General features: G+C 36.1%; 1 protein-coding gene across 21 annotated transcripts in view; it reads left to right on the forward strand.

The window, feature by feature from the left end:
- The window catches only part of PCM1 (pericentriolar material 1), a 46,104-nt gene that overhangs the window by 8,044 nt on the left and 22,757 nt on the right, over positions 1-15,303 (forward strand). For 19 of the 21 annotated variants that reach the window (XM_075149185.1, XM_075149184.1, XM_075149197.1 and 16 more), the window contains 11 exons: positions 3,197-3,374; positions 5,722-5,831; positions 6,258-6,474; positions 7,703-7,901; positions 8,199-8,375; positions 9,121-9,278; positions 9,491-9,705; positions 11,371-11,525; positions 11,607-11,736; positions 13,313-13,447; positions 15,021-15,211. In XM_075149185.1, the coding sequence (XP_075005286.1) occupies positions 3,197-3,374; positions 5,722-5,831; positions 6,258-6,474; positions 7,703-7,901; positions 8,199-8,375; positions 9,121-9,278; positions 9,491-9,705; positions 11,371-11,525; positions 11,607-11,736; positions 13,313-13,447; positions 15,021-15,211 (1,865 nt within the window). Of the gene's footprint in view, positions 1-1,174; positions 1,364-3,196; positions 3,375-5,721; positions 5,832-6,257; positions 6,475-7,702; positions 7,908-8,198; positions 8,376-9,120; positions 9,279-9,490; positions 9,706-11,370; positions 11,526-11,606; positions 11,737-13,312; positions 13,448-15,020; positions 15,212-15,303 lie in introns of those variants that run through there. The other 2 variants (XM_075149203.1, XM_075149202.1) reach the window with 2 other exon arrangements.

A 15,303-nucleotide genomic window follows, 5' to 3' on the forward strand; every position in this document is an offset into this window, starting at 1 on the left:
TTGTTGTGATAGTATCATAATCTGCAGTTCAATTAAAAATAGTAAATCCCTAAACACTCTGTTCAGGAAGTGTTCATGCATGTGTGGATATTTTTTTAATTTTGGGGAGAAAAATGAATGATTCTGTCACAACAACAATGTATCTTGATTGGTTTTTTAAAATATTTAGTCTTTCTTCAAAGTAGAATGAAGGGTTAAATGTTTACTTTGGCAGAACATTGACTAGATTGATGTAGAAAGGAATAGTTTTCTATATATTTTTCATCTATAAGTTTGTTTCTGTTAGTGAGGAAAACTTCCTGGTGTTGGGTGAGGAGAGGGTTAGAAATGAGTCATTAGTGGGCCATTGTCCAAGCATCTTTCTAGTAATATGATAGAAGTATTGATCTAACACAGAAGTTTCTCTCCTTTTTTGGAGAGGTGTGCACCTTTTAAAAAATGTGTTCTGAATTTAGTTCTGAGATACACAGACAATCTTCCTTTCTATTTATAAAAGCTTTTATATTAACATGGCAAACAATTCTTGTAGTAGATACAAAAGCATTTTAATAACGACTTACGTTTTACATCTTCCAATACTACTATACTGAGGAAAAGTATTAGAGAGCTGGTACTCTTTCAGTCAGTTAGTACTCTGCATGTTCTACAGATAAGGAAAATTTATGTGCTTGGAAGTAAAACAGCACTGAAAACATAAAGAAGTTTTTGTAATGATTTTTAGCTTTGTAAGACCTCTTTCTATTCCTGTAAAGAAATAAAATGATAGACATGGAAGACGTACTTTTAACTTTAAAAAAAAAAAATTGAAAAATGCAGAAAAAGACCAGTATAGTTTTTAAGAAGTATGCATATAAACTTGCATTTTTCTTCGTCTTTGCAAAATGGGTTTTAGTTTTACGTTTGGCTGTTCATTTTGCATCTAATTTCTCTTTACATGCAGCTTGAATATATTACATGCAGAATGAATAATTCTAGTCTTACAAGGTTGATTGTTATATGGAGCTTTATTGTTACGAAAATTCTAAGAATGACTAAAAAATGTCTTTCAGTAGATTTCATTTGATATTAGTTTTCATTATTTGACAAGGTACAAGTGGGTAGTTTTGTAACTTAAAAATGCATGCTAAGTTGGAGCACATGTTCAAAATCTAACATACTAAACTATTTAATAAAGGAGGTATCTTTTAGTTTGAGCATTCGGCCCCGCATTGAGGACAAACTAGGGAATTCAGCTTCACAAGAACAGGTTACAGACATTGATGTTACAGCAAGCCCTAAAGGGAAAAGTGACAGAGCTGCTCTGAATGACAGGGAAATCTGGCCTTGTAGGATTAATAGACAAGAACATGGATTGCCCTCAAAGGTACACTTCAAAATATTATTTTAGCTTCAAATAGGGTTTATACATGCTGATCTCCTCCCCTCCCCTCCCTCCCCTGCCATTAACTGCCTTACATGTATTTGTTACTTACAGTGAATGTTCCCATTTGGCCTGCTTATCTGTATCCAGATGTCTTTTCATTGAATGAATCTTCTTTGCCTAGGTTTTTTTTTTTCTTTAAATAAAAGTTTGACAACTTTCTCTTCTGAAGTCTGAACATTGACAGAGAAAGTACTACATGTAACTCTGTACAGCAGGTGTTCTGATTTTATGTAGATGATCCTTCCAGTTTTGCTGTTCTCTTTCTGGGAAAACATATTGTAAATGTGACTTTCAGACACTTGTCATGTTTACACCAGTAGTCTGCCAATGCAAATTTAAGCTAGTATCATATAGAGAAAATAAATTAGAGAATGGTAGGCTTTACTTGTTCCACAAATGTTTTTGTATAGCTGTTTATATAAATATTTGGTTGGAAGGGAGAAGACTAAGGGACTTGGCGTCTAAAACTTCTTTTGTTGTCTGTTACCAGCTTTTCTATGGCTTTGTTTCTTACTCTGATTTTAAAAAAAAAAAAAGTCTAAGTTCGATTCCCCCTCCCCCCCCCCCATAAAATAAAAGGCTTAAATGTTTTGTCAAGCTTATTAGTCTAAATGTAGAACTAAGCTTGACAAATTTGTTATGTGATTTTAATTAACTCGAGCAAACATATAGGATGAAAACTTAACAGGAATGATCAATGCCTGTTGCAGTGCATGTTTTAGTGACGCTTCTTTGAGAAGTTTAGAATTCTGGATGTGTTCTCCTTTCTCTGCTGCAAAGTTGAGCATTCTCTGGTACCCAGAACTAGTTAATAAGATGCCTGCTTCTATTCTGACATTTGGTGCAGAATTTTTGGACTGAGAGAATTTTGTACTTCAGGAACTCAGCACTATGTGGAGAGAAGATGATGCTTTGAAGTTAATAATGTTCTTTTTAAATACTTGTCAATTCCTGACAAAAAGGAGGCAATTTTTTCTGTGGTTTCATCTGCATAGTGTGATAATTCAACTTTAAACAGGATCAGGATCTTAACTGTGCATGTCTCATTAAAATACTTAATTTGCTGGAAATCCTTGAATAAAAGTTTTGAGGCAAATATCCAGCTTTTAATTAGGATAGGATGAGGAAAATAACTTAGGTTTAATCTATTTTAACTGCCCAACATGCTTTTGTTCCTTCAGATCTATTTCCATGTATTTGAAAATATGCTATAGAGAGGGTTCTGTGCATGTTTTTGTTTTGAAATTGGTTTACCTAAATCTAGTATCTATAGCGTATATATAGCATACAAAACTAAACACATTATAGGTTAGAGAAGAATAACTGCCCAAAATATTCTGCTGAAAATTTAGAGACTTTAGACCAGTAAATCAATCTAGATCTTGTATTATGTGTAGCTCCATGATACGATGCCTTATCTTGCTTAGCTTTACCAATCTTATAGCTTAATGCCCTCTTTTATGATTTAAAAGACAGAGGGACACTTGGATTTGTCTTTGGCACACGTTAGGGTGGCTGACTGGATTTATAAAGAAAACTTAACCCCCAGGAGTGGTAAGCATGTCTTGGTGGTACAGGCTTCTCCCCATTGGATGCCTAAAATTTTTAGGCTTAAAGGGACTACTGGAAAGGTGAAGCCGTTTCATTTTCATCTTTTTACACTAACCAGGCTGCTTGATTCTATTAAAGTCCTGCTTGTTTTGACACTTCTTGTCACTAGTAGTCAACAAATAAATTGTCATGATTATGGTAATGTTCTTCCATATCTTGCAGGCCAGAGATCCCCAACAGGAAGCTAAAGAGGAGTTGGAGAACTTGAAGAAGCAGCATGATTTATTGAAAAGGATGCTACAACAGCAGGAACAATTGAAGGCTCTTCAAGGAAGACAGGCAGCTCTTCTTGCTTTGCAGCATAAAGCAGAGCAAGCAATTGCTGTCATGGATGATTCTGGTATGTGGAATGACGGTATCTTTGATAGCATGTTAACATGCTGATTGAATGATTAAAGCTGGAATTATGGAATACACATTTAAAAGTCTTTTTATAATGCACTTTTTAAAAATTTTACTGCAAGGCTTCTATTTCTGAAAAGAGTTGACAATGTAATGTTGTAAAATGATGTGTCAGTTAAAAACCACACAGCTGATTTCTATGGTTTACTTGTAAAATCCTAAAAGTGTGGGGTTTTCTCCTAAGAATTGGTCTACCACATCAAATCAGGACTCTGCCTCTCGTCTCTGTCATTGTACCAGGCCTTTGAAGGAAAGAATCGGAGTGGGGGATACAGTGTTCTCTTCCTTTCTGCATCCTTCTGGCTATAGGCAGTTGGTAGTTTGAGTTTTTGGTTGCTTTTTCATGGGATTTTTTTTTGGTGGCTGGTTGCTTGACAGTTTAATAGCCATTGGTAGGCTAATGGTTTATCCAGTAATAGAAAGGAGGAAGTTGCTAAAGCAGTTACATAAGTAAATATGAAACTAGAACTCTGAAATTCTATGGCATGTAAATTGCGGGCCTGGTTCTGACAACAGAGCACCACCATTATGTTATAAGCTTCAGTTTAAAAGCATTCTTCTAATTCGTTTTCATACATTACTAACTTTTCAAAAATTGTCTTTGGGACAGAGACTTTTTTTTGGTATCTACTTAAAGGTTGTCAGCAGTGTTGTTTTCTCAAAAGTTCAATCTTAAAAGGGTGACAGTTGTTCTTGATTTGTGCACTGTTGACATGTGAATTCTTTTGTTTGTTGGAAGCTTGTCCTGCCCCCCACCCCTCCCTAAATCCTGTTCAGTTTTCTTTGGAAATGGGGTACTGTTATGTGTGCAGTCATAGGGAATGACATTTTTGCGTAGAGCAAGTTGAGATTCAGTCTGTTACTGTTCCATGACTCTTCCCCATAAGAGTTGCCATTGCGCTTGAGGGTATATGGGATAGCATTTCTTGTTACAGTTAGGTTTTGTATTTAAAATAGCTTAATTTGTAGAAATACAAGCATTGGTTTCTACATTTTACAAAAAGTCTCTCTTTGTTCCTTGCTGTGATGAGCTCCTCTTTCTGCTTTTTCTCCTGTCCTTGATTTGATAGACTATAAGAAAGAAGGTGGAACTAGTTAAGAAAACTCTAGATTTTAGTGTAGGAATAGAAGCAGAAAAGTTGGTAGGTAGAGAGCTTTTAGAAAGTTATCACAGGAGCAAGAGAAGCAAGTCCTTCGAAAGGACTTTCCTTGTTTCTTAAATGGTTTTCAGTAATTGCTTTTCTCCTGTCTGCTCCACAGCAGAGTAGACCTGTGATGGAATCTGCTTTCTCTTCTTTCCTCAAATATACAAAACTCTGTTTTGGTGAGGAGTGGGTAGATGAAGTGGATAGAAATTGGGATTACTTACGATAAATTAGAACTTCATTTTTTTTAATTCTTTGGTGGTGTTTTTATTTGTTTCACATTTCCACTTACGTCACTCTTAGTAACAGTTTCTTACTACTGTTTGTGTTGACTTACTTAAAGATGTGGTATGTGCCAGAACTGTAAGATAGGAAATGTAAAGATTCAAATTCAACATAGGGCAAAATAAATGTTTTTAAATTTGAAAATAGTAAAACTTTATTGTGCAGGTAACAAAGTCATGATCTATGGGGAAACCAAATAATATTTGTGTGTGATATTTCTTATGAAGTGTTGTTTCATATTTGAGGAAAAAGAAAGTTATTTGGAACTCTGAACTGCCAGTTCCATATCCTGGTACTGTTTGAATCTGAGCTTTCATGGAGGGGAAGAAAGTTTTCTTTTTAATGTATTCCTCTCATAAAACTTTTTGAAGGACAGATCCCCAAGACTCTGTTTGCAGCTGTAAAGATTACAACTTATACCAAGATGAAAGCTTGGTGTCCTGTTAATTTATTATTTTAAGGAAGTAGAATAACATGTACTGTTCTTAGTTTGGCTATACTAAGTAATAAGAATTTTGTTTCTAACAAGCAAAATGTTTCGATCAACCCTAGACAACTTGGTTGTTTTCATTTTGCTCTGACCTTTTTAGCAAAACACATATAAAGACTTATAAAGTCCTTTTGTATGGTTCTTCACAAAGGAACTGTGAGTTGGCTTGTTAATATTTCTGTAATGGAAGTAATCTTTCAAGAGTAAAGTTGGTGGGAAGGACACAACATTAAAAATAATTGCAGTGTTTTAAGAGGTGCAGTATATTGATGTTCTGGTTAAACCAGACATTTTCATCAAATAGCCTTTATTTCATCGCTGTGGAAAAGTATTTACATTTTTTCCTTCTCCTTCTGCATGCCCAGTTGTAACAGAGACGACAGGTAGTGTTTCAGGAGTAAGCCTTACATCAGAACTGAATGAAGAATTGAATGACTTAATTCAGCGCTTTCACAACCAACTTCATGATTCTCAGGTCAGTCCTTGGATTGCACTGTATAAGTTTTGCCATTGTGCATTTTTTGTACTCTTTTGAACAGTGCAGTTAAATGTCTGTCTTGCTTATTTGTGTGCATTTGCTAGTGGAGTAATTAGGGTTCCCCCAAACCTTAAAGCTCAGCATCTTTGTGTTCTTAAGAGTTATTAGCTGACTGATCTATGCTTTCTGTCTCACAGTTTTCCATGAAAGTCCAGAGAAGTAGTTTCTATATTGCGGTATAATTATATATTAATTCAATATATAGTTGGGATACCATGAGTGTGTTTTCGGTATCAGTTTCCCTTTATAATGTTCTTTGTTCTGATGTTGAGGCTAGCCAGCCTATAAGAGGGCTCTTTGTTTCTTACAATTTATTTGGCTTTTTTCATTATACTCTGAATAAAATGAAATTACTCTTTTTAGACACAGTCTGTGCCAGACAATAGAAGGCAAGCAGAAAGTCTTTCACTTACCAGAGAAATTTCACAAAGCAGAAACTCTTCAATGTCTGAACACCTGTCAGATGAGAAGGCTCAGCTTTTTAACAAGATGCGAATGTTGCAGGGTAAAAAGCAAAAAATGGACAAACTGTTAGGAGAACTTCATACGCTTCGTGACCAACATCTAAATAACTCCTCCTGTAAGTAAATAGAGGCAGAATTGTATAGAATACAACTTTTTTAATGTGCATGTTTGTAACATGGTCTTTCAACTTGCAATGGGTTAATGAAATGCAGCTGATAAAGCTGTGCTGGGGCAATATTATGTAAATGTTTTTAATGCTGTATAAGTTTCTGGCTTAATGGAGAGCTCTGCAAGTGATGATGAGTGTTTTTGCTAGGAGCACTTTGGTTTATAACATCAAAGTTGGCTAATGTGAGGATGTGATAGTGGGATTTTTTTCTTCAGGGCTTGTCTGTGACACATCTGACTTGTGGAGTGTACCATATGAACTTGAACTTTCTGTACTTTTATCACAGTACATCTGTATTTATGTACTTGACACTTCAGATGTTAGTAGCGTTATGGGGTTTGCTTGTCCACTGTCAAAAGACTTTCTCATGCACTAATCGCAGCGACTTTGATCATAGGCCATATCAGAGGAACTTAACTGTCTGAATGGACTAGAGTTTTGGTCTGTTCCTTAGAGGGCTTTTTCTTCTTCTTAAAGTCTTGATGTGGGCCTACTTGCTGCTCTCACTTTTTGTTTCTAGAAATACTTTTGTACTGATGAAGTTTGTCCTATAGCTGGAAACTTCTGAGGGGTGATCACAGTGTATTCTGGTTAACATTAAAAAATGAGGCACTTGAAGCATGCTCCTGGAGAAGGGTGGACTGATTTAGGAGTTACATTACTATAACTCCATCTTTCTACATGTACTTAATGCATATAATATGAACATATTTGGATATGATTTCATGTAGCTGGAAAAAGCAAACATCAAATCTCAAATCTACATTCTACCGCATATGGACAAAAGAGCTTAGCAGAGGAAAAAAATTTATAGGATTTTTCTTTCTATCATGTTGAAATGTTAAGTTTCAAAAAAGGCAATTCATCTGTAAGTAAACCCTTAGAAAGAACTCTTTGGGCAGACTCACAGCATGAAAGCTTCCACTTCTGAAGTTCGATAAAGCTAAAAGGAACTGACTGAAGTCTTGTTTACAAAAGCTACTTACTACCCTTTGCCTATTGGCATTGCATACCACGAAACTTAAGACGAAAGCTTTTGTTCTTCTAAGAAAAGAAGGTATGAACTGCTGTTTTGTATGTTGGTAATATTTTCTGTAGTTACATTTTAATATAATTCAGTTAAGCGGATTCCTTTTTGCAAGTTGTTCTTACAAGCTGTATTTCTTTTCTGTAGTTTTTCCGGCTTCAGGTTCTCCTCAAAGGAGTATTGATCAAAGAAGTACAACTTCAGCTGCTTCTGGTCCTGTAGGCATAGTAACTGTTGTCAATGGCGAATCAAATAGCCTGACATCTGCTCCCTATCCTCCTGATTCCCAAGTTTCTCAGAATGAGAGTGAAGAGGATGACAATCTAAATCCAACAGAAAAGCTTCAGTAAAAGTTCTTTAATTTTTTTTCATAATGTGCTTTAGTGATTTTGAGTGTTACTTTTTTAATAAGTTCTGTGTTAAGAAACCATTTCATATTTTCATCTACTTAATTTAGTATTCTAGACCATTTAGTAAATAGTCCAAGACAGTTAAATGAGTTCAGAGCTTCAAGCAGAAGGTTCTTACAGCTAGGAAAATGGCAGTAAATTTTAAGAACTATAAATGATATATATACTCTTCAACTCTACATAGATTTGATTAATATGACAAAACACCTATCATATTCTTTTTTTCTCCTCAGGAAGCTAAATGAAGTTCGCAAGAGGCTAAATGAGTTACGTGAGTTAGTTCACTACTATGAGCAAACATCTGATATGATGACAGATGCTGTGAACGAAAACACTAAGGAAGAGGAAGAAACCGAAGAATCAGAAAGTGATTCTGAACATGAGGATCCACAGCCTGTTACAAATATTAGGTTTTCATATTTTTTGTCATCCTAAATCTTTGTAGTTAAGTTGTTACAGGATTCCTGAAGCAATACATTATTTCAGTCAACCAGAAGTAACTTAATTCTGTGATTACATTAACTTTCCAAAATTTTTAATTTGAAGTAGCTTTCTTATACAGATGATTAATAATAATCTTGTGCTTGGTAACTTAGTTATATAGCAAATGTAGATTAGATTGGAAATTTAGAAAATCACTATAAGAGACTTCAAAATCTGTAGTTCCTTTGGGTTTAAGCACTGAATTATGTGTATGGAATTCCACTAGAAGGATAACAGGCCTAGATTAGAGAATTGGAATAAAAACAAACTTCAGCTTAGAGAGGCATTTAGAGCTATAGTGTAACAGAGCAACTGTGTGCATCAAGGATCTTCACTGTGGAGAAATGAATACTAATTTAGCTATGAATCATAGAAAGCTTTTATAATATAGACATATACCTTGAAAGCCTCTTGTATTGTTGTAGATCTAGCAGGTGATAATTCATAGCTGCTTCTGATTGCTTAAAAAAAAAATCACTTGGAGGGATGGATATTGAGAAATTCCAAATGTCGGGACTGATTTTTATATGGGGTTGATTTTTTTTTTTTTTTTTTTTTTAAAAAAGGGGTCAGGACACATTCCCATAAAAGCCAGTTAATAAAATGGCTGAAGTAAAATTCCATCAATATCAGTTCTTAAAAAGTTAACATGAGTAATGCATTTTACCCTAGAAACCCTCAAGGAATCAGCACTTGGAGTGAAATAAATAGCAACTCAAATGTACAATGTGGAACTAATAACAGAGATGGAAGACATCTTAATACAGACTGTGAAATAAATAACCGATCTGCTGCTAATATAAGGACTCTAAAAATGTCTTCTACTCTAGGTATGTTCTAAAATCTTCTATAATTTTAAGTCTTAGTGCAAATAATTCTGATAGCCGCACAGAATTTGGGAGAACCTTGTTTAATGAGCAAAATGTTCAAGAGTCTAATCATTAAGTTGATCTTTTTCTAACGTCCAGTAATTACAGTGGTCTTAAGAAGTTCAATAATGTGTCATTGGTATTGTTTTGTTTCTTCCTCTCCCCACCTCCAGACTGTCATAATAGGGAGGATGACAAAGATACTGACCTACCCCAAGGTGAAGATGATGACGTGGAAGAAGATAGAGTTAGTGAAGATTCTATATCTAGTCACAGAAGCAGCCTGGGTGATGCTGCTGGAGATGCTGAGTTTGAGCAGAAGATCAACAGGCTTATAGCTGCAAAACAGAAACTTAGGCAGTTACAAAACCTTGCTGCTATGGTGCAGGTATTTTATGAATATAAATCTGTGCACAAAAATGTAGCACTCGTTATTTCATGTAATGTATAACTTTTAATAGGGAAAAATACTCTGCTTAGTGTAACATTTAAAATGCTCATTTTTAGGCTGGGAAAAAGAGATACTGTTTGATTTTTCTGAAGTCGAGGGTGATACTTATGAAGTTCAAATCTGGAATTTTCTTGGGGGATGCTAACCTAATGGAGGAATGGCCTTAATACTTAACCTTAGCGCTGGATTACAAAATATGAACCAAGTCGTCTGATACTTTTTATATAATAATATAAATTTATGAATTGATATATAATATAATATTGATCTATGTTTTTAAGCTTATGATGAATATTCATCAGTTTTAGTTTTTGAATCCTAGGTTTTGCAACGTCATTTAATTAGTGGGGAAAAATTACTAGTTTTCAATTAAAATCTTCGGATGTTGCAACATGTTCGAGTTGGGGTATTTTGCTTTGGGTTTGGGGGGGTGTTTTTGTGGTTTTGGTTTTTTATAATCTTGAGGGCCAGCTATGAATTGACAGTGTTTTTAATTTAGAAATCTCATGCTAATTTAGTGATGTTTATTAAAAACAAATTTTCATTAATCTAATGTCCCTACAGAATGCTCACATTTGAGCATCATCTAATGTAATGTCTGCATACAGAATACATATAAGTGTATCAGAAATGTAAAGGCTTTATGTGAGAACTCTAAAAGCAATCTCAATTAGAACATACGTTTTACAATAGTAACAGTATAAATACTATTGTGTATTGCAAGATTATACTGCTATCAGAAATTTCTCAGCAACTGGATCAGGCTTGGTTTTTATCATCACTATAGAGATATTAACTGTACAGTGGTATAAATCAGAATTAGAGATGATATAGCAGCTTCCTTAATAAATAACCTAATTAATGGCATGTCTGAAATCTTTCCTTCATATTTACAAGGCTTGTATCTGTATGTACTCAGTAATGGTACTGTAGGTCTGCGTAGCTGTGTCATATTTGGTCACTGATGATGATGTCTCTTGTTCAGCAGGTTCTGTATTAAGAACGATCATGTTATAGAACAAAAGAAGCAATGGCTACAGCTTTAATATTTTCAATTTAAGTTAAGAACTGAAAATACAAAAATTATGAAAACAACAGAAGTGGAAGAGAGAACCATGTAGAAGACTGTTTCTAAAATATTTTAGATTTAACTTTCAAGAGTAGTTTTTTTTTTATTTTAAGCTGTTAATAGTAATATTTAACTTCATGACTACAGTAATTAAGCAGTCTTGTTCACCTCAGTCTCCTTCTATTCCTCTTTTCGCCTCCCCCTTTGTTTCTTGACATTCCTGTGTGTTTCTCTCCACTCAGTCGTAGGCATAAAATATAATTCAAGTGGTTCATGCTTCCAGAATGAGACAAGTTACCTTGCATTTATAGTGGAAGTTTCAGTAGTGTGAGCTTTATAACCTTGAATTCTTTCATTAATTTATCCTAAAGTCATGATGCCATGAAGATGATGACTTCTCAATTTATGATCTGAACTAAAGATAAAGCTATTCAGACTGTTTAGTTTTGAAAAATTAGTTTGACAAACTAAACTTGCTACATTTTGTGTATCAACTTGAAAATAGTCTAACTGCCTTTCTAACATCCTTTTAGGATGATGATCCAGAACCTCAAGTAACAATTGCAAATGCATCTAATATTGGTGACTTGTTTTTGGGTGAGATGGAAGAGACAAAGCAACAACCAAACAATGTCCGAGCTAGTACTAACAAATTACAAAAAGATGTAGGACTGAATGAAAAAGCAAGGTATGCCTTTCTCAAAGGATAGTAGAATCATGCTTTAGGGAACTTCTTGCTAAGTAATATGCGGATAACTTATTTACACAGAGAGAAGTTTTATGAAGCTAAACTTCAGCAGCAGCAACGGGAGCTTAAGCAGTTACAAGAAGAAAGAAGAAAACTGATTGAAATTCAAGAAAAAATTCAAGTGTTACAGAAAGCTTGTCCTGACCTTCAAGTAGGTAGAATGTATTTCTTTGCTTTCTTAAGCAAACGAAACGTAAAATATCTTTCACACCATTTTTTCACTATAAAAATTGGAAAAAACTTAAAATTGGTAATACTTGTATACTGTAAGCAGCTGGCCTTCTAAGCCTGGAAAAGAGCTACGGTTATCTCATTCCACTGTAGGTTCTTGCTCAGTGATTGCTGTATCGAGTTCTAATTTCACTGTAGTTTGTCCTCAAAAGCCTTGATTTAAAGTCTTCAGAGATAGAGAACCTTCTGTCTTATTTCTGGCCCGAAATTTGTCTGTCCATATCTGCTAGTCACTGCATCTTCACTCCTCTTAGTAGTCATTTACAGGGTCTGGTATTTTGAAACAATATTGTGTCTTATAAGCATGAGCAACACTTTGTTGTATTTAAACTTAACTGCACAGTGCTGCACTGTTTCTCATACTCTTTGAAGATGAACTTTTTTCCTATGAAGTGAGCAGTAAATTATCAATACTGTGCATCTACAGCATTATATATGTGGTGGATTCACCTTGGCTGGACGCCAGGTGCCCACCAAAGCCGCTCTATCACTCCCCCTCCTCAGGTGGACAGGGGAGAGAAACTATAACGAAAGGCTCGTGGTTTGAGATAAGGACAGAGAGAGAAAGATCACTCACCAATCACTGTCACGGGCAAACCAGACTCGACTTGGGGAAAATTAGTTTAATTTATTACCAATCAAAATCAGAGTAGGATAACGAGAAAAAAAAACCTACATGATAAAAAACCTTCCCCCACCCCTCTCTTCTTCCCGGGCTTAACTTTACTCCTGATTTGTTTCTACGTCCTCCTCCCCAGCAGTGCAGGGGGATGGGGAATGGGAGTTGCGGTCAGTTCATCACACGTTGTCTCTGCTGCTCCTTCCTCCTTAGGGGGAGGACTCCTCACACTCTTCCCCTGTTCCAGCGTGGGGTCCCTCCCATGGGAGACAGTTCTCCACTAACTTCTCCAAAGTGAGTCCTTCCCATGGGCTGCAGTTCTCCACGAACTGCTCCAGCGTAGGTCCTTTCCATGGGGTGCAGTCCTTCATGAACTGCTCCAGCGTGGGTCCTTTCCACGGGCTGCAGTCCTTCAGGAACAAACTGCTCCAGCGTGGGTTCCCCACGGGGTCGCAAGTCCTGCCAGCAAACCTGCTCCAGGGTGGGCTCCTGTCCACAGGTCCTTCCAGGAGCCTGCTCCAGCACGGGCTTCCCAAGGTGTCACAGCCTCCTTCAGGCATCCACCTGCTCCAGCGTTGGGTCCTCCATGGGCTGCAGGTGGATATCTGCTCCACTGTGGACCTCTGCGGGCTGCAGGGGGATGGCCTGCTGCCTCACCATGGGCTGCAGGGGAATCTCTGCTCTGGTGCCTGGAGCACCTCCTCCCCCTCCTTCTTCACTGACCTTGCTGTCTGCAGAGTTGTTTCTCTCACATACTCTCACTCCTCTCTTCTGCTACAGTTGCGCAGGTTTTTTTCCCCCCTTAAATATGTTTTAACAGCAGGTAAGTTTTAGAAGGCTACTCTACTCTATTTTGCCATTTTGCTTTCTCTTTCAGTTGTCAGCTGGCCTGGGTAACTGCCCAGCAAATAGGCAGACTTCACCAGCAACCTCAACTCCGGCTATAAATGAATGTAACACAGCTGGCAAGCCTTTACTTGAATTTGATGAATCTGTACCAGTAGGCAATGAGGTATTTCATGCTTGATATTCTGTGACTTAAAAAAGGTCTAAAATGAAAAAAGTTGTAGGTAACTTGGACATATTTTTAAGTACTTGGGATGGGCAGTGGAGTAGTAGCCATTTTAACAAAGTATGTATAATTTCTTTGTTTCATTTCTGGAAAAACGTAGATGTTGACCTGAACTGGCAAGAGATCTCTCCCCAAATATAGCAGATATTGCTATATTGTTGCCAAATATTCATGTGGAAGTTGAATGAATTTTGAATTTGTACTGTGTACATTTGATAGTGTATACCACAGGCAAGTCATCCATGAAGAAAATGATGGCAGGATTTGAAACATATTTTATCTTCTATGCATCTTCCTTCCCTTTTTCCCCCAAAATTCATGTCTTAAATAATGATCTGGATATTACTTAGTCTTTCTGAAAATCATGCTAGCATTTGTAGGGATGGAGGGATATGTGATGAAAAGTGTTTCCTGGCTAGACTAGACATCAGAAACAAATATCTGAAAAATACCTTTTTTGATAGACTTTCTCTGTGAGTTGCATCAGCATTCTTGTAAATTTTCCTTTAACAGTTTACGTGAGGCTAATTGGGCAATGCCTGTACTGTTGTCATTAAAAGCCAAATTTTCCTTCTCCAAGAAGAGAATTTCAAAACTTTGGCATCTTCCAAATAAGCATTATAGGACAACTTGTCTCTTTTCACTGGTCTTATTCAAAAGGTCTGAATTCTTCCTGTGAGAAAGAAACTGTCTCTAAAATGAATGTGCTGACGCAGTTGCTAACACTGTACAAACAGGTTGGGTTAACCATCAAAATATGTATGGATTTTTTTTGTTGGAAAACTTAGCTCTAGCACCAACTAGTTCGGTCGCTTTCAGGCTTGAGTACGTTGTCAGTTGCCTGTCTTTCTTAAGTCTGCTTTTTCCAGTCTAGTTCACTTACACAATTGGTTTTTTATGTTATGCTATTATGTTACTATTATGCTGTTTACATGTTTGTAAAAGTATCCTGCCATTTATGCTTTCACTTTAATTTAAGGTAATTTAAGGTAGATAAAGGTCTCTTTCTACCTGTACCTTTCTCTTTATATGCTCTTCTTTGTAAATCATGGCTTCATTAAGTCTTGTTCATACATACACTGCAACTTGAAGTTTCTGCAGGTTGCAGAAAATCTTTTTATTGTATCCTCTACTTTATTACCAAAAAAGTACTTGGCACAATTTTCAGGTTTCTCCAGAGGGTAGTATTCTGTCATTCTACTTAAAGAGCTAACTAATAATGCATAAATTATGTGATAAAAACAGTGTTGAGTGAAACATGCGCTGTTTTTCTTAAAAAATTCTATCCTGTAGTGTTTAATTACCTTCTTAGATTTTGCAGTATTTAGGATAAATAGTAAATACGGAATGTATTTTGCAGCTTTCTGTCGTGTGGCTTCAGTTACATTATAATACCAATGCCTGAAAAAAAAGGCATCAGTGTTAGTATCAAATATTGAAATTTTGATGTGCTTTAGTTTAGATTGTATTTATTTTGTTTATATTCTAATGTCTTCTATTTTATTGCAAACAGTTATGGTCTGAGATGAGAAGACATGAGATTTTAAGAGAAGAATTGCGACAGAGAAGAAAGCAACTTGAAGCTTTAATGGCTGAACATCAGAGGAGGAGAGAGCTCGCAGAAACAATATCTACTGTTGCTGCATCTGTTAAAAGTGAAGGATCAGAAGCTCAGCGTACTCCACAGCAGAGTAGGACTGAAAAGTAAGGACACGAGTCACTCTGTGCTTAGTCAGTGGGTGCTTCTGTTGTTTAGCGAGATGTCAGTGTTGGGACAGTTTCCTGTTTTCATCTGA

This window comes from Calonectris borealis, chromosome 4 (assembly GCF_964195595.1).
Source record: "Calonectris borealis chromosome 4, bCalBor7.hap1.2, whole genome shotgun sequence".
NCBI classification, from domain to species: Eukaryota; Metazoa; Chordata; class Aves; order Procellariiformes; family Procellariidae; genus Calonectris; species Calonectris borealis.